Genomic DNA, 20409 nt, shown 5'->3' on the forward strand with positions numbered 1-20409 from the left:
TGCCCCTGGCTAGGCAGAAGGCTGCAAAGAGGGAGCATTGTCACCCCACTGTGCATCTTGACTAAATGGCTTCTGAGATCTGAATCTTCCCCCAACACTTGAATATCAACTTAGGACTGCTTGAGTGCTTTGTTGCGTTGGATGTGTTAGCATATAAAGAATTTTGCAAGTCTGAACTCTCACTGCAAATGAAAACACTGTGACACACAAAAAAAAATTAAATAAATGCCATACATTTTATCTAAGAGTCTTTCCCATTATCCATATACAAGTAATTGTGATGCTTCCCAGTTTTGAAACAGGAGACAGACACAAGAGCTGTGACAAAGCCAATGTTTTTTTTTTTTTCTTTCATGGATTAATTGTATAGTTTCAGTTGTAACTTAAACACTGGAAATTAAATGTAGTGTCTCAAAGAGCATTGCCTTTGAGATTAAATTATTCATTCTCAGAATATCACTAAATAGCTTCTCAGGTTAAGCTGCATTGTCCCCACAAATTCAAAACTCATCTCAGGTCAGACAACCCAAGAAAACCTTCTCATGATTTCTGTAGCAGTTGATTCATTCCTCACTGCCTTCATTCTGCAGCTTTAAATGGCAGGTTCTCTGAAGAGCCCTCTGCTTTCAAAGCCTTTTAAAATAAAGCTTTGAATAATGACTGAGTTAGAAATTATGCTGGCTGTGCCTGGATGTGGGAATATTTGGCACTGGAAGTAGAATTCCATGGAAAATTACCGCTTTGCTTTGCATGAGACCCCACTGGCTTGCCAAACTCAGAGCAGTAAAGCAGGAAAGTGTTCAGATGAGGAGAGGTGGAAATCTGTTTTTTCCTTTCCACATCCCAAACAATTGTTGACTATTAATTCACAGCTGAACTGATGCAAAGCTCAGCTAGTGATGGGATTGATACCAAGCATAACTTGTGAAGACTACATGTCCCAGCATGGCAGAAAGGAGATGTTGGGCTGCAGTACAGCACTGCACACTGGAACTTGTAGTGCCTGTAAACTGTAGCTTGGCATGGAGCTGGGCTCTTACCCACCTTCCAATGTGCAGTCACCCATCTCCTTTGGGAAGCCTTGCTTGGTGTGTCACTGAGGCTGATGGACCCCAGGCCATCTTTGGATTTCAAGCAAGCTTCAGTTAATACAAAACTGACAACATTACACTTAAAAGGGGCAAAGCAGTTGCTTTGTCTCTCCCAGAAGCAGCCCCACTGCCCTCTGTCTTTAGATTTCTGGTACATGTGTGTGCTGAGCTGATTTGTCCATTATTGTTTGCTTGCTTTACAGTCTTTTGAAGTTTATGTCTTCAAGCCAGTTCTTTATATTGAAAATAAATTATTCCAAGCCACCAATAAAATGTCAACTGTTATTAAAGCCCAACTCCTCATTTTAAGACTTGTCTCCCTAGCAATGTGAGGTCACCCTGTGAGTCAGTGCTTGAAAGAACCGTTATTCCTGAGAGCATGGGTAAAGCCCAAAGTTCACAGTTGCTTGCTTCAGTGGTTTCACTGCGTTTTAAATGGCTTTGCATTGTGCTGAAAGAAATGTAAACTGTGGGGATTGTTTGGCACACAACTGATGCTATTCAGGTACCTCAATCTTGGAAATAATCCTCTGTATTAATGCAGAAGTTGGTGTTTCTGGTAGTGAAAGTTTTAGCTCTTGTGTATTCAAGAGGAGGGTGGAGTGGGAGGCAGTACTTGAGGCATAAACTTTCAACTATGTTCTGTTGAAATAAAACTTGAGAACTGTAAAATCTCTGGGCTTCTCTACAGTGCCCAACAGAACAAAGCCAAAGTCTGATAAGGCTTTGTGGATTCAGGAATGTCATTAAAATGCTAGAAAAAAAATTATCAGGAGATTAAAGCTGCAAGTGCAAGCCATGAGAAACAAGAAAATAGCATATTATGGTCATCTAAGCAGCCTGATTTGCTATGCACATTCATTATAAGTCTTTAATGACACAATCATATTTTGTCACTCTTTGATGGACACACTGTGTTTGGAGACACTTCGTCACACTGGAGCAGTGAATAGCTGGGAGCAGCTTGTGTCAATCTCGGGTTTCCCATCTCTCTCTTTGCCCTTTCCTACCATCCTAACTAACTCCTGCCTCAGTTCCTCACTGCTCTGCATTCAAAGTAGACCCCTTTGTCTCGGTGCCGTCCGTAGAAAATCCTTGGTGCCTCTTCGCTCTCGTTCTGTCTCGGCACCGGCGAGGGCATGGGAGCCGCGGGCCTGGAGGGGCCATCCGAAGGAAAAGCCCGGCCGGTCTTCTCCTCCTTCAGCTCAGAGGCAGGAGTTCAGGTCACTGAGCTGCCAGACCCCGCTGAACTGCTGCATTTGTGTGAGATCTGTTAATAGAGTTAGACAAGTTTCAGGGCGTTTCCCCACTTCTCTCTAAAAGGCTTTGCAAAAACCCGAATGTGATTTTGTTAGCATCAAAGGGTTAGAACTTCTCTTGGAAGCGACCAGGACCAGGTGCTAAACCTCTTTTTCCCTCCTAAACTCGGTACCGAGCACGCATCGCATTCGGCCAAGAGCCTCCGGCCTGGGGAGCGGTGGGTCTGTCCTGGGCTGCGCTACTGCCGGGCGGACTACGGGGGGAGCCCGGGAGCAAAGCGGGGCTCCAGCGGGAGGCTCTGCGGCTTAGCTCGGCGTTCTTCCCGGGCTCCCTGGGACTGCGGCCGCAAACGGGGCGTCTTATGGTGCTCCCACTTCCTGTCTCTGGCGAGTATCCTCCAGCGTAGCCCTGCTGGACATTTCCAGTAACTCCTGCAGGCACCCGTCTCACACCGCCGGGCCGCACTTTATGCGCTCGTATACGGTGAAACGGGACTGTGCTTCGACCCAGGCCGTCTTCCACGCCGCTCCAGCAGGCGAGGTCGTGGCACCGGGTGATGAAATACTCAGCTCTTACGGGAGTGAGAATAAGGGAATGAGCCCGCTTCAGCCACGCTTGCACGGGGAGGGAAATGACGCCCACCCGCTCCGAGGCGGCCCCATCTCTGGCAGCACAGCCTCACCTGCCGCTGCCCACTCAGGGACCGGGGCCAACGGGGCCGGGCTCCCCAACGCTAGTTCAGGTCTCTTCTCGGCCGGCGCTTCCTTTTCCGCCGGGCGGCCGGGGCGGGGCAGGGGGCGGGCGCGGCGGCGCGGCTCGCTGATTGCAGGGCGGGCGCTGCCAGTCCGCTGCCGCCTCCCCCGCGCCAGCCGCGTCCCCGCGCCGGAGCCAGCAACGGCCCAGCAACGAGCGCCCAGCCCGGCCCGGCCCCGCCAGCCGCCCCCCATGGAGGAGCAGCCCCACCACCATCATCACCACCACCACTATTACTACGGCCATCACCATCACCACCCGCAGAGCGCCTACCTGTCGCCGTCCGACGGTCGAGCCCAGCCCAAGCCGCCGCTTCGACACGAGCACAAGCACGGCGGCCCGCCGCACCAGGAGACGCCGAAGCGGAGAACAGGTCCGGGACGGGGCGGCAGGTTGGGGCCTGTGACCTTCGCGGGGCGGCGGCAGCGGGGCCCTCCTCCTCCTCCTCTGCCACCTCCTCCCCCGGCCCGGCTGGAAGCTTCTCCGCCGCGCTGGGGCCGCTTCCTGTCCGCCATGTTGGGGCCGGCGCGGCTGCGGGAGCCGCCGGCACCGCCGCCGCCCGCCGGGCACGTGGGGCTGGGCCGCGCTGCCCCGAGCCGGGGCCGCGCTGAGCCCTGCCGGGGCGCGGGGGTAGTGGCGGGAGGGGGGCGAGACGCTGGTTAAAAATTGATGAGTATGAAAATCAATGAGTCAGATAAGGCAGAGGGGCCCGGCCCGGCCGGCGGCAGCGGGGAGGAGGTGGCGCGGCCTGCTGGGGCCTGGTCCGGCCGGCCTGCGGGCCTTGCCCAGCCACCGCCCGTAGCTGGGGAAACGCAGCGGTTGGAGCTGCTCTCCCTGGGTCTGGAGGGGGGCTGAGTCGAGCCGTGCTGGTGGCCTGGCCGGGCGGCAGCTCTGCAGAGGCGGTGGCCAGGCAGCTCTGACTATCAGGGAGCAGGGCGGAGGGGGGGCTGCTCCCGGGCAGGGCCGGAGACCCTATCGCAGCCCCAGAGATCTGCCTGGTTGCTGCTGCTTGAAAGCCTCAGCGGGGTTTGTTGCGAGTTCAGAGCAAGTGCGTGATTGCCAACACAGCCGGAACGCCACAGACTACTACTTTTTTTTTCTTGAAAATTTCATTTACATAACGAGGCAGGAGTTGGGCAGACACTCGGGTGGCACCGGGAATAGGGCTGGTAGTGCTCCAGAGCCAGGCACGGTGCCCCCGCGTACAGCCTTTGGAACAAGTTGGGGGGAACCTGCTCGGTCACATGCTAAAATAAGGTACTGAGGGGAAATAAGTGGAGTAGTTATCGCACTGCTTGCAGGGTGCCTGGGGATTTTAATATGCGCTTCCTCTGACCAGCTCTCTTTCCAGCTGTGAATGCATTTGTGAGGTTGCTAAACAATCTTCACCCGTTCCGCCTCTCTTTTTTCTCTCCCCTAAATTTTGGTTATTTCCCCTCTGTGTCCAGGCCAGAACCAGCTGTGCCAAATGTTGATTTGGAGAAAACTCAGGCAGATGAGTGTTGTGAATACTTGAAAATTGGAAGTAGAAACTGCTGACACACTGCCTTACAGAAATGGATCTTGTTCTTCATTTTTTTCTCTTGCTCCTCATCTGCAACGGTCTTATGACCACTCTTATTGTTTTGTTTCATTAACAAGTGGTGTCAGAAGTCTTGAGTCATACAATGTCAGATACAACACATTACTCTTGAGAAGCCTTCCTCTGCACATTAGTCTGAAATACTTAATTCATAGTCCTGGTCTCAGCCGAGAGTCCCATCCTGTCGGTTTCCTTTGGGATGAAGTATTTATGGTTAATACTCTTAACAGCACATTTGGAAGTTATAGTGGAAGTTGTGGTGGTTACAGATACTAGTATGTAGTAAAATCCTTTTTAATCCCTCTCAGCAAACTCAGTTGTGGAATTTCTGTAAAGATTCTTACAAGGATTCTTGTGTTCCCAACTTACACAGAGCTTGAGCAATTACATCTGCCAGACATCTGAGGCTGCAGGATGTGAGGATAACAATATTTTTAGTACAGCAGTTAATTTCAACAACTTTGGCAACAACAAAAACATTCCTTTTTCAAGCTGGATGTTTGTCTGCTCTTGTTCTTGAGGGGCTTTAAGCCACAGTGGCTGCAGAAGAAGCCTTAGGTGGGTCAGTTACAGATATAAGGCTTTCCACCCTCAGGAAGGAGAATAGATGAGTCAGAGGAGCTGGTGCAATCGAAGGGAGTCCCTGTGTTCTATCCACAGCTGAAGTCTGTTGGGCTGGATACAGCACGGTCTCCTGTCTCTCCCTAGGGCTTCAGGACTTCTCTTGGCACATTGTAGCCAGGGTCCTTGAAAGCAGTAGGTCTCTGGCCAGAGGGAAAAAAAGGTGGTTTGATCTGTACTGTCCTGGGCTTCCTTTGCTTGAATTGCACTCCCAAGATTCACTTCAGAACAGCAGCACCTAGAAATGAGAAGCAAAAAGGAGAGCTGAGTGGTACTGCATAGCCTCAGAGTTTGGTGAGTTGGAGCCCTCAACAAATGTACTGCTCAGACCTCAAGCTAGTGTTGGGTCTCCCAGGGACTGACATCCAGAAGTTTTCCAGTGGGCAGGAGACCAATTGCTAGTGGTGGTGGGTGACTGCAGGAATGCATTTCTTTCCAGTTTTAGCACTATTGCAAAAGTAAAGAGCTTGTGTAGGGAAGTGCCGATTGATACTTTGAAGTGAGGAAATGGAACTTCTACCTGGACTTGAGCATGTCCTTCTGGAAAATGCCTTTTTATTTTCTTTTTCCTCCCTCCATTTACTAGAGATGGTGTTTGGGAGGAGGGCAGGAAGAAGGGCCACTGGTTTTGCAGGCCTGGGAGCTGATTGAGATGGAACTGATGGAGATACCAGAGTTGACCCTTGTTCAGAGTATGAATTTCCAATGGATCTGCATCACGGGCAGCAGATCTCCCTGTCTTGAAGCATCCTGGGAATTAATTTTTTTTGCTGTGTGACCTGGAAATAGTAGCTGATGAAATAGCTTTCCAGCTTGCCGCTGGTCTTGAGTGCAGTGTTGTTTCTTTGCGTAGTATCTGTAGGTACCTCTGCCTTGGTTTGTTGTCTATACATCATCCTGTTGTATGTGAGAGTCGGCAGCTGCTGGTACTTTCTTAACCCTTCTTGCTGTGGCTTCCAGCAAATAAGCATGTGCCTTTGTATGTCAGAGACTGGACATTTTCCTGTTTTAAAATGCCTGTGGAAACTGGATATGTTTGGGGCTGATTACAGCTTTCTGCAATCAGAAGTTTAACGTTTCACATTCTGATTCTTGCCTTTTTGTTGTTTTTGGCTTTCTTCTAGGCTACAGCGAGCTAAATGGTAATGCAGGAGAAAGAGAAGTGTCATTAAAAGGCCTGTGCTCTGATGAAACCACAACCCCAGGATCCAGGGTACCCAATGGCAGCCAGCAACTCGTAGACACTAGCGCGACCCCAAAGCAGACTGTGAAGGGCAGTGCTTTGGGGAAGGCTGGAATCAAACCCAAGAACTTCATTCAGAAAAATAGCATGGACAAAAAGAATGAGAAGTCCTATGAAAATAAACTTGGGGAAAACCAGTCCTCAGAGAAGCCAGAGGCTGTGTCCATTCCCAACGGGGTGGTAACCAGTAATTCTGGCTATATCACGAATGGCTACGTGGGCAAAGGGGCCGACAACGATGGCAGCGGCTCCGAGAGTGGATATACCACACCTAAGAAACGGAAAGGCAGGCGCAACAGCGCCAAGGGTTGTGAGAACTTGAATCTAGTGCAGGACAAAATAATGCAACAAGAGGTCGGAGCACCAACCTTAAAACAGGAACTTGAGAGTTTCAAGCCTGATTATAGTGAACAAAAGGGGAACCGAATTGAAAATACTAAGCCCATTTGGAAATACGAGGCTGGGGCAGGTGGAGCAGGCCGAGGAAAGCCTGGGCTTGGAGATGTACAGCGAAAAAATTCTGATGCCAAACCTGGGGTTAGCAGCAAGAAGTTTGATGACCGGCCCAAGGGGAAGCACGCATCATCGGCTACGTCTAAGGAGGACTCGTGGACCTTGTTTAAACCGCCCCCGGTTTTTCCAGTGGACAATAGCAGCGCTAAAATTGTTCCTAAAATAAGTTATGCAAGTAAAGTTAAAGAAAACCTCAACAAAGCAGCTCAGACCCCATCCATGTCGTCGTCGTCATCGTCTTCGTCATCTGCCGGGGAAACTCAGGCCCAGACTTCAAGTCGACTGTCCCAGGTGCCCATGTCTGCGATGAAATCTGTGACTTCTGCTAGCTTCTCGAATGGGCCCATTCTGGCAGGGACTGATGGAAGTGTCTATTCTCCAGGGACCCAGCCACTGCTCTCATCTGCTGCTAGTACTGTACCATCAACCTCCTCTGAATCAGTACCCCAGGACATAAGTACAACTTCAACAGCTCTGGAACAAAAGAAATCTAGCCTTTTTATCTACCCTTCAAATATGCAAACTGTGCTTCTGGGTTCAGCGCAAGTCGATTTCCCATCCCAGACAAATCAGCAGAACCTGGGAGATATCTTCCAGAATCAGTGGGGCTTGTCTTTCATAAACGAGCCCAGCGCTGGACCCGAAACTGCTGTGGGGAAATCTGCGGATAATCAGTTAATGGAAGTGACATTTCAAGGGGAATATCCTGCCACTTTGGTTTCACAGTGTCCTGAAATCATTCCCTCAGGAACTGAACAACCTGTGTTTCCTAAGGCTTATGAGCTGGATAAACGGACTAGCCCTCAAATTCTTAGTGCTATTCTTAAGCCTGGGACTGCTGTGGAGGGTGGTGTCTTAGCTTTGGAGTCGCATCACACAGGTGACCTACAAAAGGCAGACACCGGTAGCCAAGGTGCTTTAGTGTTTCTTTCAAAAGACTATGAAGTAGAGAATCCTCTGGCCTCTCCTACGAACAATTTGCTAGCCTCCGCCAAAGAACAGAGGTACCAGAGAGGCCTAGAAAGGAAAGATAGCTGGGGTTCTTTTGACCTGAGGGCTGCTGTTCTATATCACACTAAAGGTAATGGCTTAACTTGCTGCCTAAGGGCATTCTCTTTTTTTTCTGTTTAACTTTATTGGGCGTTTTGTGTGCAGTATTCTAATGTGATCTATTCCTTACAGCAGTTTGGATTGTTTTAAAACCAAGCTTTTTTTTTTCCTCTTGCATGTTTCTATTGGCATTAACAGCATGGGTAAGTTATTCCAAAGGTTTAATTGACGTTGAGGGGTTTGGTTTTCTTCTGCCTGTTCCTGGCAGCAAGTCTCAGAGGTGTTGTTGGGGATGATACTTGGTTAGTGTGTTTTACATTTTAATTTCAGTGAAAGGAGCAGGTACTCTTAAACGTGTCAGTGTTGGAAAGAGTTAAATGTCTGGCTTCACCTACTCTGTCACTGAAAAGGCTTCTTAGTTTGTACTCACACCTCTACTGCCAAAGTGTTGCAGTTCTCCCCTAGGCAGATCAGGCCTTGAAATGGCTTTGAAGGGAAAAAAATATTCCTGTGGTTTTTCATGGTGTGATTTTTTTAATTTTTTAAGCAAACCTCACATACTTTCTGCCTGCCCTTCTTGAGTGTTATGGCAAGGGCAAGAGAAATCTTTGCTTATCAACCCTTCTGCAAGCTGCAGATTGAATTCTCTGCCTGTCTTTGTAGGCCAAATCTTTCATATGATTTTATTGCTTTCATGGAATCCTTTGTAGTCCAGCTCATTTTTATTCTCTTTTTTTTTTTTTTTTTTTGAGATTGAAATGACTTAAAACACAGACGCTTTAAACTGGGAATGAAGAGAGAGAAGCCTGTGGAATGGCTTTGCTTTCTGTTTCAGCCTCAGCCCCAGAAGCTCTGCAGTCTTGTGGCAGCTCTTGGCTTTTAGTCCTGGCTCAGTGCTAACAGAAGCCTGTCTGCATATTGCTTTTCGGTGTGGTGTTACTTACCTACCCTTGACGAACACGGGGCAGTTCCTTTTTTATTCTCCTGCACTTCCCTCTCCTTGCATCCCCCTGCACTGAAGGAAAAAGGTGAACATTCTTTTTTTTTGTTGTTTACTGACCCACATACATATGCGGATGATGTCTGCATTCCAAAGATCATCTCTGCGAAGAGGTTGATATTTGCTTAGCTTTGGCAAATTTGCTGTGTTTTGACCCACTGCAGGGCTCTTAAGTTGCATGGTCACGAACTTTCTGTATAGCAGACAGAATCTTAGATACATTCCTTTAGTAGTACCAAGCCCAGTTATTTAAAAAATAATAGCCCCAAATATTTCTTCCAGGTCATTTCACTCTCACGATGTTAACATTTCAAGCTCCAGTATTCTTGAGAACAGCCTTCATCGACTGGTTTTATCTGGGTCCTCTACCTTCTGCTCAGTCTGTTGCAGTATTAAAGCAAGTTTTCCATTCTCATGCCTCCTGTCTGCAGCCAAAATCCCACTTTCCCATCAGAAAATGGGGGCACTGACAAGCTCCAAGCAATCCTTTTGTTAAGTATTGGGAGAATTTACAAACTTAAGTTTGCAGATTTTTGTCAGCCCGGACATTGTTGAAGCTTTGTATAACGCACTCATCAGCTCTCCCTTTCTCACTGGCTCTGTGAAAGACAGACCTCAGTAAAACAATGGTAACAGCAGGAAAATAACACTCCCTTCCCCTGTCCTCTTAAGGAGGTGTTAACTTCAAAGTCTGGCTCTCCTGAGCAGCTAATTGCATTCAGTGGCAGAAAAGGACACCTAAAGCACTCCTTAAAATACTGTTTTCGGCTCTTTCCCTTCTTCTGCATGTGAATGCTCTATCTTTGAGCACCTAGAACCTGCACCCCTGAGATGCCCTCAGGAGATGGGTTCCTACCCCACCCCTCCCGTGGGCTGATTTACTTTTCAAGTCCTATCTGTGCCAAATTTAAGGTGTTACTTGGGGGTGAAAGATGATTGATGTTTCTAATCAGTGTTATTAGTGCAGTGATAGGAGTGCTCCAAGCAGCTCCAGCTTGTTTTTCTCCTACTTAGCCTTCAAATACCGTTGCTGGTTTACAAAGCAGGAGATTGGGCCCAGGTTTTGGCAAGTCTTTTGTGATGATGAGTGTTGTATTTCTGTATGTGTTTTAAGTCGTTTGGGGTGAGTTAAGGGGTACTAGAGGAATATCGGTGCCTTACTTTGCCCTGTGCTGATGGAAAACGCTGCCTTCTCTTCATGACCATGGATCTGGCCATGCCTTCCTGGCCGTGATCATCGCCCTATGGGTGAGCTCCTGTGGCACAGTGTGTTACAAAATGTCCGGAAAAGAGCTTCCAGAGTGTGTTTGCAGGACAGCAGTGCGGTGGTTAATTCCCACACCATTCTCTCAGTTTATCTTGGGTCGTTTTTCTTTCCTCCTACTCTTAGCCAAGCAATTCCTCTACAATAGGGAAGGAACATTTTCACTTGGGATTTTTTTACAAGCTGCTTTTCCCTCTTCTGTGCTCAGATGAGTATAGGGGTTTGCCAGGGTTAGGGTGTCCTGGGCAGTCGGATCCTCAGATTATTTGGTTTTGAGTTTGAGACGAGGGTGAACTTCTCCCTCTTGAGATTGATCTGTTTGCTTTTGAGCAAAAGTTCAATACTTTGCTTTCCAAATCTGTCCTGCCCCTGGGGTTATGGGCACAGACAGAAGCTGTAGGCAAGGACATGGGTGAGTGGAGGGATGGGGTAGTCCTGGTGCATTCACTGCCGTGAGATTCTCCAGGCACCCTGGTTTGGTGCAAGGATGGAGCTCTAGGCTTTGGGTAAAAAACTGGTTAGAGGGGTTGCAGTGGAGCTGTCTGTCCCAGGCTTGCAACCTTTTTTGCTCTGTTTGTCTGTAGCTCTGACCAGGTTATGTAGATCCTTGTTTTGGACTGGTGATAGGCAATGGCAAAGCCTCCAGCTTACTCAGTAGCTTTGTTCCAGCAAGGCAGGCTTTCTTGTGTGTGGTTTGCCCAGTGACTGCAAGGAGCATTATAGACTGTAATTGCTTCCCAGCTTCCTTGGGAAAGGGTGGATGGAGAAGGTAACACACAGGGCAGGCTGGCTCTAGTAGGGTAATCCTGCTTAAACCACTGCAGGTGGGGCTGTGCTGTGTGGCCATGGAGTGAGGTGCTGGCGGAGGAAGCTGTGCTCATCTGTATGTGCCTAGGCTGCTTTATCCCGAGAAGTTAGAGTAGTGGGAAGGTGCTGGCAAGGCTGATGATACACTCTACTGTTCTTGGATGCTTGTCCTGCTAGTTGTTGGTTTTTTTTTGTTGTTTGGGTGTGTTGTTTTTTTTTCTTTCTAAAGGAGAAAGACTCCTTTGAATGGGATCGATCTCCTTGACTGTAAAACATCATTCTTCACCGTGGCTGCCTTCACTGACGGCGTGTGCTGCTCGCTGTTTGTGATGGTGCCTTGAAACACTCACAGGTGACATACCTGATTTAGCAAGGTGGAGCTGATTAGCTGAGCACTGGTGGCCAACGGTGTATGTGGTTGGAGACAAAGGCAGTAGTACAGGGACATTGTCCCTTTCTAGGTTAGAACTAAACCACTGCATTGGTGTGGCTTTGCCAGAATCCTCATGTTTTTGAGGTAGAACTAATCCTTGAAGATACTTAGGTCCCTGAAAAGAGGAGGCTGGGTGTATCTCATCTTTACTTCTATTGAAGTCAGTATCTCCTTACTGATATAGTCATTCTTTTAAAGATAACTTGATGAAGTGTCTCATACCAGACTAATTGTCAATCCTTTGCAGAATTCCATCATGTTTGGGCAGTTGCAGTCTTCCAGGCCAGGCTCGCTGTGGCAGAGTTTGTGTTGGGAAGCTCAGTGGTTTGCTTGTCCTTGGCTAAGAAACAAATAATCAAGCTCTCCAGTTCAGCTGCACAGTAGTAAAGACCACATAGGTAGAGGAAGCTGGAGTGTGTCCCTTTTCTGTCTTGCCCTCGAGTTTGTGCCTGTGCCACTGCTTTGTTCCTTCTCAGCATCTCCACTGCAGCAGCGTCTCCACTCATGTGAAGAAGCAGAGGAGCAGCATGGAGAATAGAGTAAGGCAGCGTGGGCCAGCCAGGAGTGGTGTTCGCCGGAATGGTTAACTGGGTCAGAAGAAATAGCAGAGCTGTGAATTCAGCAATTTTCATCCTTTATATCAGGAGAGGAGGGGGAAAAAAGAAGCCTTGGTTTCCCATCCCCCTTGGTGGGAAGGGGTTAGATGTCAGTCTGTAGCTTTATGATAAGTCTTGTGAGGCCTGAGCTGTCTTTGTTTTTTCCAGTTGTCAGGATGAGTGCAATGTATTAAGTACAGTGATGAGTCTCCACAGCCCTGAATTTTTAGTCTTTGCTTTGTTTCTGGGGCAATCCCCTAACTTAATCATTGTGTCTTGGCAGATAGATAAATCAGATGAGGATTGTCCTTCCTGTGTTTTTTTTGTTGTGGAGTTTGTAGGGGTTTTGTGTTGTTTTTTTTAGGTACAATTGTCAGTTTCTATGTTAGAATTCTAAGGACAAAGAACTGGTACCCTGGCATGGCACAGACACTTCTGTTTGCGGGGCCAGACTCTCTAGCAAGAAAATGTGTATCAAAGTGCCTGTCTGAATAAGTTAACATGCAAAGATTCTGTTTTCCCCTCCAAGGTTATGTACCAGTCCTGTTATAAAGTTCATTGACCTATGAGGAATCTCAGCACAATTCACCAGAGCGTGCTGTAGTCTGTTCCTGACATCAAAGCCTTCCCCAACTGACCTTTTGTTTTGGTGACAGTCCTCAGAAAAAGTGGCTTCTCTCTCTGGAGCTCCTTAGGTGGATGTGGCTGGGGCTGTCTGCTCTGTCTGTTCCTCAGCCTCCAGTGAGCTGGAGGGCTGTGGAGAGGCCAGCTAACTGTAAAAAATCCTGGAAAACATGAGGTTTGGAATGGGCACGGGAAGTGACCTAGTTCTGCTTAGAGCAGGGCTGGCTTCAGTGCTGAGTTGTGCAAGGGTTTGCTGTTGGCCTTTTCTCCATCAGGGCTGGAGTCCTTGGAGAAGGAAGTGTGCCATTTTCCCAGCCACAGGTGCTGCTTGGGAATGGTGCCCACAGTCTGTTGATCAGGTTTTAACCACTTGCTTTGGAAAGCAGCAGTACTAGGTTTGGGGTCAGTACTTGAGAGGAGTGGACTCAAACTTGTGGTGAGTACACACCTTTTCCCATGCAGGAGTGAGTGATTGTAGGAGTCGTTGCTCAAAGTCACCCTGGGAAAGCAGGCTTGGGAGAGTAGCTACCCATCTACCAAATTGGTTGCTATGGTCTGTCTAGCTAGGTAGAGGAGAGGATCTTGCTTTTTTGATGGCAGACAGTATTCAGTAGCAGTTAATACCACATTTTTGCTGGTGGCCTTTTTGTAACTTTCTCAGGCTGAGCATTTGCCATTCAGCATGTCCAGGTGATGTACAAGGCATTTTACACCCTTTCTTGTTTGTTTTTTAAAACATTATTTTGACAACTGAAAAGCTTTTTGATGTGGCCTTGGTAGTATCTCACTCTCTGTCTTACTGCCAGGCACATCTTCATACAAGCAGTTCATGTCCAGTGAAGTTAGAACCAAATGCATTGGTCTTTGGCATGGAGATGCAGCAGCAGGCAGAGTGTCAGCCTCTGCTTTCTGTTTGATGCTTAAACTTTTGCTCTGCTGAGGAGGAACCAACCTGAGAGTAGTTCTGTCCTCTGCCTTTGGGAAAGGCTGTTCAAACAGGTGATGTTCTTGAGTGGTTAGGAAATGATGCATCTAACTTCACTGAATGGAAAACTAGCTCTGCTGGAGGTAATTTTAGTAGCTGGTTCATTTTACTTCTGGGGAATCTGCATCAGGCAAAGGGAGGGAGGTTAGTCTCTTGCCAGGTCACTTATATCCTTGAGGTGTTAGAGGCCGGGTACTATTCCCAAAGCACTTTGGGTTGCCTTGATGGAAGTGCAAAGTATTGCTCTTACTGTCATGAGGCAAAAATAAGACCTTGTAAAATTTTGCTAGGGTCTTCCATACAAAAGGCTTAATTGTGCAGAGAGGGCTGAGGATATTTATTTGCATGCAATTTCCTGCCCCAGGGAGCCTGAGGCTGTGGAGGACAAAGGACAGATGAAGGGTTGGAGAAGGGACGTGAACATGCAAGCAATTGATTGAGGTGACACTTGGCACACATCGTGCTGAGGCCATGAGTTTTGTAGGGTTTTTTATTCTTCCTTTCCCATGCTGGTTAGTTTACTTATTGCCTTCTTTTGTGATTTACTGCCTATACCATGTGGCTGCTTAATTCATTGCTCCACTCCATTCCTAGCCTCTGCCAAGGTCTTAGCACCCTTCTTTCTGGTGGAAGTGAAACTTGAAAGATTATTCTTGCAGGTTCTGTTCCTCCTAAACACAGCTTTCCTGACATTTGGTCTCCTGTACTTGGTCATAGGGTCTTTGTAGATATTCTAGCTCACAAAACTCCAATTGGATAGTGGCTAAAGGTCATTATTCTAAATAGATCTTTAAAGATGTGATTTCATTTGGGGCTATTAGAAGGGAAAAACCTTCTGTTTCTTTGTTGTTGATAACAAGACAAGCTGTTGTTTCTTGGGTAAACCGAAGCCTGTATTCTTCCAGGGAGAATTGGGAAGGGTTTGATGGTCTTTAGCCCACAAGTGTATAAATTGGAGCAAGAACTGCAAGCCAAGCAGGCAGCTGGGGAGCTCGAGCATTGCACCTTGCTCTCAGATGATGTTGGCATCAGTTTTGCAGTGATGTTAGGAGAGTCATCTGTGCCTGGTGTGCTCCAGCAGATGCATGCATGAGAAACTCACTTTGTCCAGCAGTTCTGATTTCACACACGCCAAGCATCAACTTGTAAAAATCATCTCTCCAGGCTACTTGTGAAGGCTGTAATGTGTGAAGCAGCCTTGGAGCTGGAGAAGTGAAGCCTTAAGTCAGATTGTGATTTGTAGGAGTTGAGAACAGCAGTGACGTTTCTGATGCTCAGTTAGCCTTCTGACCCTTAAGACATAGGCATCTCACTGCCTCTTCTTCCTGGACCATTCATTTCAAATTTGAGTAGTCCTGTGGGCTGGGGCTGGATGGAGATGGGCTTTGTCTGACAGTGTCAGCACAACTGCAGCAGTGCTGTGCCATGCTTGGAAAATGAAAGCATGTTTGGAGTTCTCTAATGGTACTATCAATCTGCATAGTAACAATGATCTTCTTGTTTTGCCTCCACAGAAATGGAATCTGTTTGGAATTTGCAGAAGCAAGGTAAGGATATTGGAAAGAGTAAAAACCCTGAATTGTTCTGCCCTGCATTGTTGGGATGGGTGATGAGAGTGGATTGGCTTGGTGTTGAGGATGTCTGAGTTTAGTTTCTCGGTGCCTGCTCTTTGCAGTCTGGGTTTTTCCTGTGTTTTGGATGGCTAGAAGTCAGGACAGTAAGCTTTAATAGTGTGTTGAGAGAGAAGCAGAGTCTCAGAGCCATAAAAGCTGTGTCAAATTAGATTTAATGGATCTTTGCTATATGCACACAAAGCTACTGTCTGGTGTTGGATGTCACACCCAAGAGTAAGTTTCCAGTTTTGGTGTTTGCCCACAGTTCACCTGTGAAGGTGCTCGGTGTTAGCTTTTTGGGAGAGCCAGCTGTGGAGACTTGAGCAGCTGTGTCGTGGCTCAGGACAAGGTCTCACTGGAGTCCTGCAGGAAAGTCTAAGAGCTGAGCACTTTTTTCTGGGTGATCTGGGTCTCACTTTCTCTGAGACCTTTTCTGGGTGTCTTCAGCCATGGGTCCTGAAAGTACCTTGTCAATAACTTAGGATTTTGCTTTCTTTCCAGATCCCAAAAGGATAATCACTTACAATGAAGCCATGGATCGCCCGGATCAATGAAGGTAGCAAGACAAGACTGCCTGTTCTAACCTTTCTGCAGCATTTGTGCTGTTCGTGGGGGACAAAAGGCTTTTATGCTCCTTCTCAATCTTCAGTGCAGCAGAGGAACCATAATTAGAATCACAGGATAATATATACAAATATATATATAGTTATTTAAAAATGGCAACTGAAAGTAATTAGACTTCTTAAGGAATCTGAAAATTTATTTCAACAAGACTACACATGTGATTATTTAATCTCCGGTACTGAATAGATAATTTTTTCCTTTTTGCTTTCTTTTTTTCCTTTTTTTTTTTTCCTTTTTTTCCCCTTTTTTTTGGGTTATTTTTGTTTAAAGAGTGAATGCAAGTGATTAACGAACACAGACTCGATTTACAAGCCCGGTTCTAAAGTTCCTGCTGTCGTCTGCACAGGCAACAGCAACCCACTGGAGGGGCATTTCCACTTGACAAGGTTTCTGTTTCTTGTTCTGTGACTGTAGTGACACACACTAATCACAGGGAAATCAGGATGCTTCACCATCCTTCATCTCCCCTTTTCCTTAAACCTCCCCTGTTTGTAATTTTTATTTTGTTTGTTTCTTTTCGTTTTCCATCGAATGCTGGAGAAACACCTTGAAGTTTGCAGAGTTTCTTTATTTTTGTTGTTCCAGAGAATTCTAATCTGCATGTTTTTGCCAGGAGTAAAGCAGCAATCCTATGCTGGGAAAATCTGTCTTAAAGCATCGTTCTTCTGGGGGGGCAAAGATGGTAATACTGCAGTTCTAGGATGCATGGTGAAGTCACACAGTTGACCTGGCTCCGGTTACATGTTGGACTATTGCAACTGAAGAGTTAACTTCATTTTTAAAAGACAACATGCAAATATAAGCAATCTGTTTAGGCATTTAACATGAAAGAGATAAAAAAAATCCCACTGTTCCCACAGTTTAATGCTGTTATACTACTGGGAGCAAAAAAAAAAGTTATCTTCTGCTTTCAACTGTAGGTGCTTCATATCTGCTCTTGTCTGTCTAACACTAAATGTGCTGGATTTTTTTCCCATTTTCATTGGAAAAACTGAAGAGGAATTGAGTTCTGCTAACTTTCACCCTTCTTGAAGTATCTTCTTCTCTTTAAAAAAAAAAAAAAAGAAAAAAAATGAAAAAAAAGGAAGAAAATGAAAAAAAAAAAAGAAAAAATCAGGGAAAAAAAAAAGAAAAAAAAAAGAAAAAAATGGAGAAAGGAAAAAAAAAAAAAAGAAAAAAGAAAAATGGGAATTTGAATCCTTTTCAATTTGTCCAGAGAATGCCAGTGGTGGGCTCCCTGCACCTGCCCATTAGAAATGCTTTTTTTTCTTTACATTTTAATGCAGTCTGTGTGTTTCTGGGCTCTGCTTCTAATTATCTCTTAATTAAAAAAATATATTTTATTACCAAAAAATGGAGGACTTAGAAATGATAATTAAAAAAAAAAAAATTAAAAAAGAAAAAATAAATTAAAAGAAAAAAAAAAAACACAACATAAAAAAAAACCTCTAAAGGAAAAGAAAGTTTCCTGGCAGTGGTAGAGAGGGCTGGGCAAGCCCCACTGTGTAACCACCTCTGTCCTGTCACAGCTCATGTAAAGCATCCAAGTCATCTTGGGGTTGGGTAGTTCTGGGCTGTGTTTTGGTTTGGTTTTTTTTTTTATGGTGGAAAGTTCACAGGGTCCAGTGCAAGAGCAAGAAATGAATGAAGTAAAAATGAGATTTTCTGTCCCACCCAGTGCTCATCGTGGGTGTTTATAGCCAAATACAGCCTCACGGATGTCTGAGGGTCAGCAGCAATTGGTGTCTCCTAAAGTCAGGTTGGGCCCTGTGGGGCATTACAGGAATCAAAGCCCAAAATTTTTGCCTATCCCTTGTGCTTAGATTTATCCTCTTTTTTTTTTTCTTTCTTCTTTTCTTAGGAGGATGTAGCACAATATTTTTGTTGTTTTGCTTGTTTGGGCTTTTTTTCAGTTTTTATTCTTAGTAAAATTGTTCCTAAATCTTAGGTTCACAGTGGGGCAATGAAACTTGATTCTGTACCTTTTGTAAGATTGTTAGCTTTCTGCCATGCTTAGTTTTGGAAGTCTGCCTATGGATTCCCTGCTCCATGTAATGTATCAAATGCTATATAGTATAATACTGTAGTGTGATACTATATAGTGACCATGTGTTGTATCAGTCCAGGTTCAGAGATGTGTGGTTGGCCAGTCACGGATAATTCTCTTTCACCTCTAAACTGTACCACCTCTGCAGGTGTGTGTAACCTTCAGATGTATAACATGTTTACAGATGTGCCCCACTTCTAGTTCCTCCCCCTCTTCCTATTTCTGATTCTGTTGAGTCTCCCAACTCTGCTTGCCAAAAGTTGGAATTGCCTCCAGCGCTGCCGTGGAATTGCTGGGGCATTCCTGAGCTTTAAAGTGTTGAACAAACTGGATGGTGATGGGAAAACTGAGGTGGAAGAATTGTTCTTTCCTTTTTTTTTTTTTAATTGTATTGATATTTTCACAAAGTTGAAGGCTAATAGCAAAGTTTCCAGTTTGTTTTACCGACTTTAAGGTTCTGCTGTGTATTTATTTGCCTTGTGTAGTCACTCGTCGCCTTAAGGGCTGGGTTCCATTTTAAACAAAAGAACAACAGAAAAAAAACACCAAAAAAAGAAAAAAGATAAATATTTAGAAAAAAATACAAAAACAAGCCCTGTTTTGCTTCCCTGGGGTCTGTGCTGTCCTGGTCCCCCTGCCCCTGGATCAGCTCTGGAGGCTGGTGCGATGCAGAGGCAGAACAGCAATACCCTGTGCTGAGTCTGACCCTGCGCCTTCAGAAGGATCCTGGTCTTGCTGAGTATTTGAGGACACTCAACTTTGGCCTGGTCCAATTTGTCTTTTAAATGGCAAAAGAAGTGCTGAAGGAAAGACGGTTCAAATGATGGCTTGTCTTTTCCCTCTGCTGTTTGTCCCTACTGCTTTGCCCCCACTGCATGTAGCCCCTTGCCAGTGGGACCCATCCACAAACACCCTCTGCAGCTTCTCAGCTGTATTTCTAACCGTTATCTCCAGATGTCTGTCTGTCTTCATGAGCTCCACAGTGTATGCTCAGTGCTAAAGAGTTAGGGAATCTTCTCTCTGAGCACCTGTAGCTCTGGCTCTCCAGTGCAGGTGATATTTCTGGGGTAGACTATTGCCTAGAGTCAGGCAGGACCGTGGAAGAAGCTTTCTTGTGCTGTCGTATAACTCACCCTGTTGCTGTCTGCAGTCCTCTCAAAGTCCTCACACAATTCTTTACTGAGCACTTATTAAAAATATCTTAAGATTTAATCTGTTTTCTGATTATTTTTGTGTAAAATCCCTGAAACAGAGCTGTGACTAATCTAGCACATTTAAATAATGCTAAGGTGTTACTGATAAGTCTCATGTTTTATTTTCGTTTGACTCAGAGTATTAGTACTGTAGCATAAACCAAATACAGCCCAGGAAGGAGGCAGGTGAGCAGCCTCCCCTCCTGGGTCTGCACCCAAGGGTGTCTGTGTGCTGGGGGGCAAGGAGCTGGTGATGCGTGTGCGAGTGTCTATTTATTTGTGCCATTGTGTTCCTTACAGTGAGCTAAGTTTTCAAACAAAAACCCTTAAACACATGGAGTATTGGAAAGTGGTGAGATCATGACCTATTTTTTTGTTAGCTCTGAAGATACTAATTTAGGTGTAAGGCTTCTCTCCCGTTTGTGTTCCTGTCATGGGTGCAGTGAGACCCTTTCCTCTGGTTGCTGTCTGTTCGCTGGAGTAAGGATTCCTGCACAGGCAGGGGTGCTCTGCTTTCTCCTCTGCTCTTTCCCCACCACTCCTCTGCCAGCAGGCCCTGTTGGGTGTCTCTTGCACAGAGTCTCATATCACGGAGATTGACCTGTGGGATCTGCTTGTTCTGTGGTGGATCAGGGAATGTTTCATTTGCTTCAAGAGATGATTTGAAAGCTGCTTCCCTCTCCCATGTCTGGTGTCGGTGGCTTTGGGACCCTCTGCTCCCACCCACTTCACCTGTCTGGTGGACTGGCAACTTGATGGCTTTCAAAGTTTGCTTGGAGTTTGATTTTTGTTTTAAACCCACCTTGATTGTTCACAAAACCTGTTTTCATCTGTTTCACCATATGGAGAGCTCCAGGGCATGAATCCTGTCACTAATTCATTTAAAACCATTGCCCTTTTCTGAACTGTAAATCCTGCTGTTTGCTTTTGTAGCTGCTGTGAACTTCTTTGAAATGTAGGGGGGAGAAAACCCAGTTCTCATCTGGTTGTGAATATGCCAGCTAGTTGTTGGCTGGGAAAGGTGATGGGGGAACCTGCTAGGTGAAGTGGAAGGAAAATAACTCCCTGCTAGGAAAAAGAAAAAAAAGATGGCAGTTGTCCTCCAAGTTG

At 46.1% G+C, this 20409-nt stretch overlaps 1 protein-coding gene across 2 annotated transcripts; it reads left to right on the forward strand.

Annotated features, from left to right (window-relative positions):
- The first annotated feature begins 3190 nt into the window (after positions 1 to 3190).
- NUFIP2 (nuclear FMR1 interacting protein 2) lies at positions 3191 to 19318 on the forward strand. Of its 2 annotated transcripts, XM_064166784.1 has the most exons (5): positions 3191 to 3477; positions 6432 to 8144; positions 15337 to 15369; positions 15937 to 15991; positions 16645 to 19318. In XM_064166784.1, the coding sequence occupies exons 1-4, from the start codon at positions 3297 to 3299 to the stop codon at positions 15987 to 15989; spliced, it is 1980 nt and encodes a 659-aa protein (XP_064022854.1). In that variant the 5' UTR covers positions 3191 to 3296; the 3' UTR covers positions 15990 to 15991; positions 16645 to 19318. The 2 variants fall into 2 exon arrangements, with proteins under 2 accessions (XP_064022854.1, XP_064022853.1); XM_064166783.1 differs by having other exon boundaries at positions 15937 to 19318.
- Positions 19319 to 20409: the final 1091 nt, after the last annotated feature.

Source organism: Pogoniulus pusillus, chromosome 27 (assembly GCF_015220805.1).
Source record: "Pogoniulus pusillus isolate bPogPus1 chromosome 27, bPogPus1.pri, whole genome shotgun sequence".
Classification (NCBI taxonomy): domain Eukaryota; kingdom Metazoa; phylum Chordata; class Aves; order Piciformes; family Lybiidae; genus Pogoniulus; species Pogoniulus pusillus.

Bases quoted from the DNA above. Each gene is read 5' to 3' on its own strand.
- NUFIP2 (XM_064166783.1), top strand. From the start codon at position 3,297: ATGGAGGAGCAGCCCCACCACCATCATCACCACCACCACTATTACTAC. The intron at 3,478-6,431 runs GTCCGGGACGGG...GCTTTCTTCTAG, and splicing joins GACGCCGAAGCGGAGAACAG to GCTACAGCGAGCTAAATGGT. The intron at 15,370-15,936 runs GTAAGGATATTG...CTTTCTTTCCAG, and splicing joins TTGGAATTTGCAGAAGCAAG to ATCCCAAAAGGATAATCACT.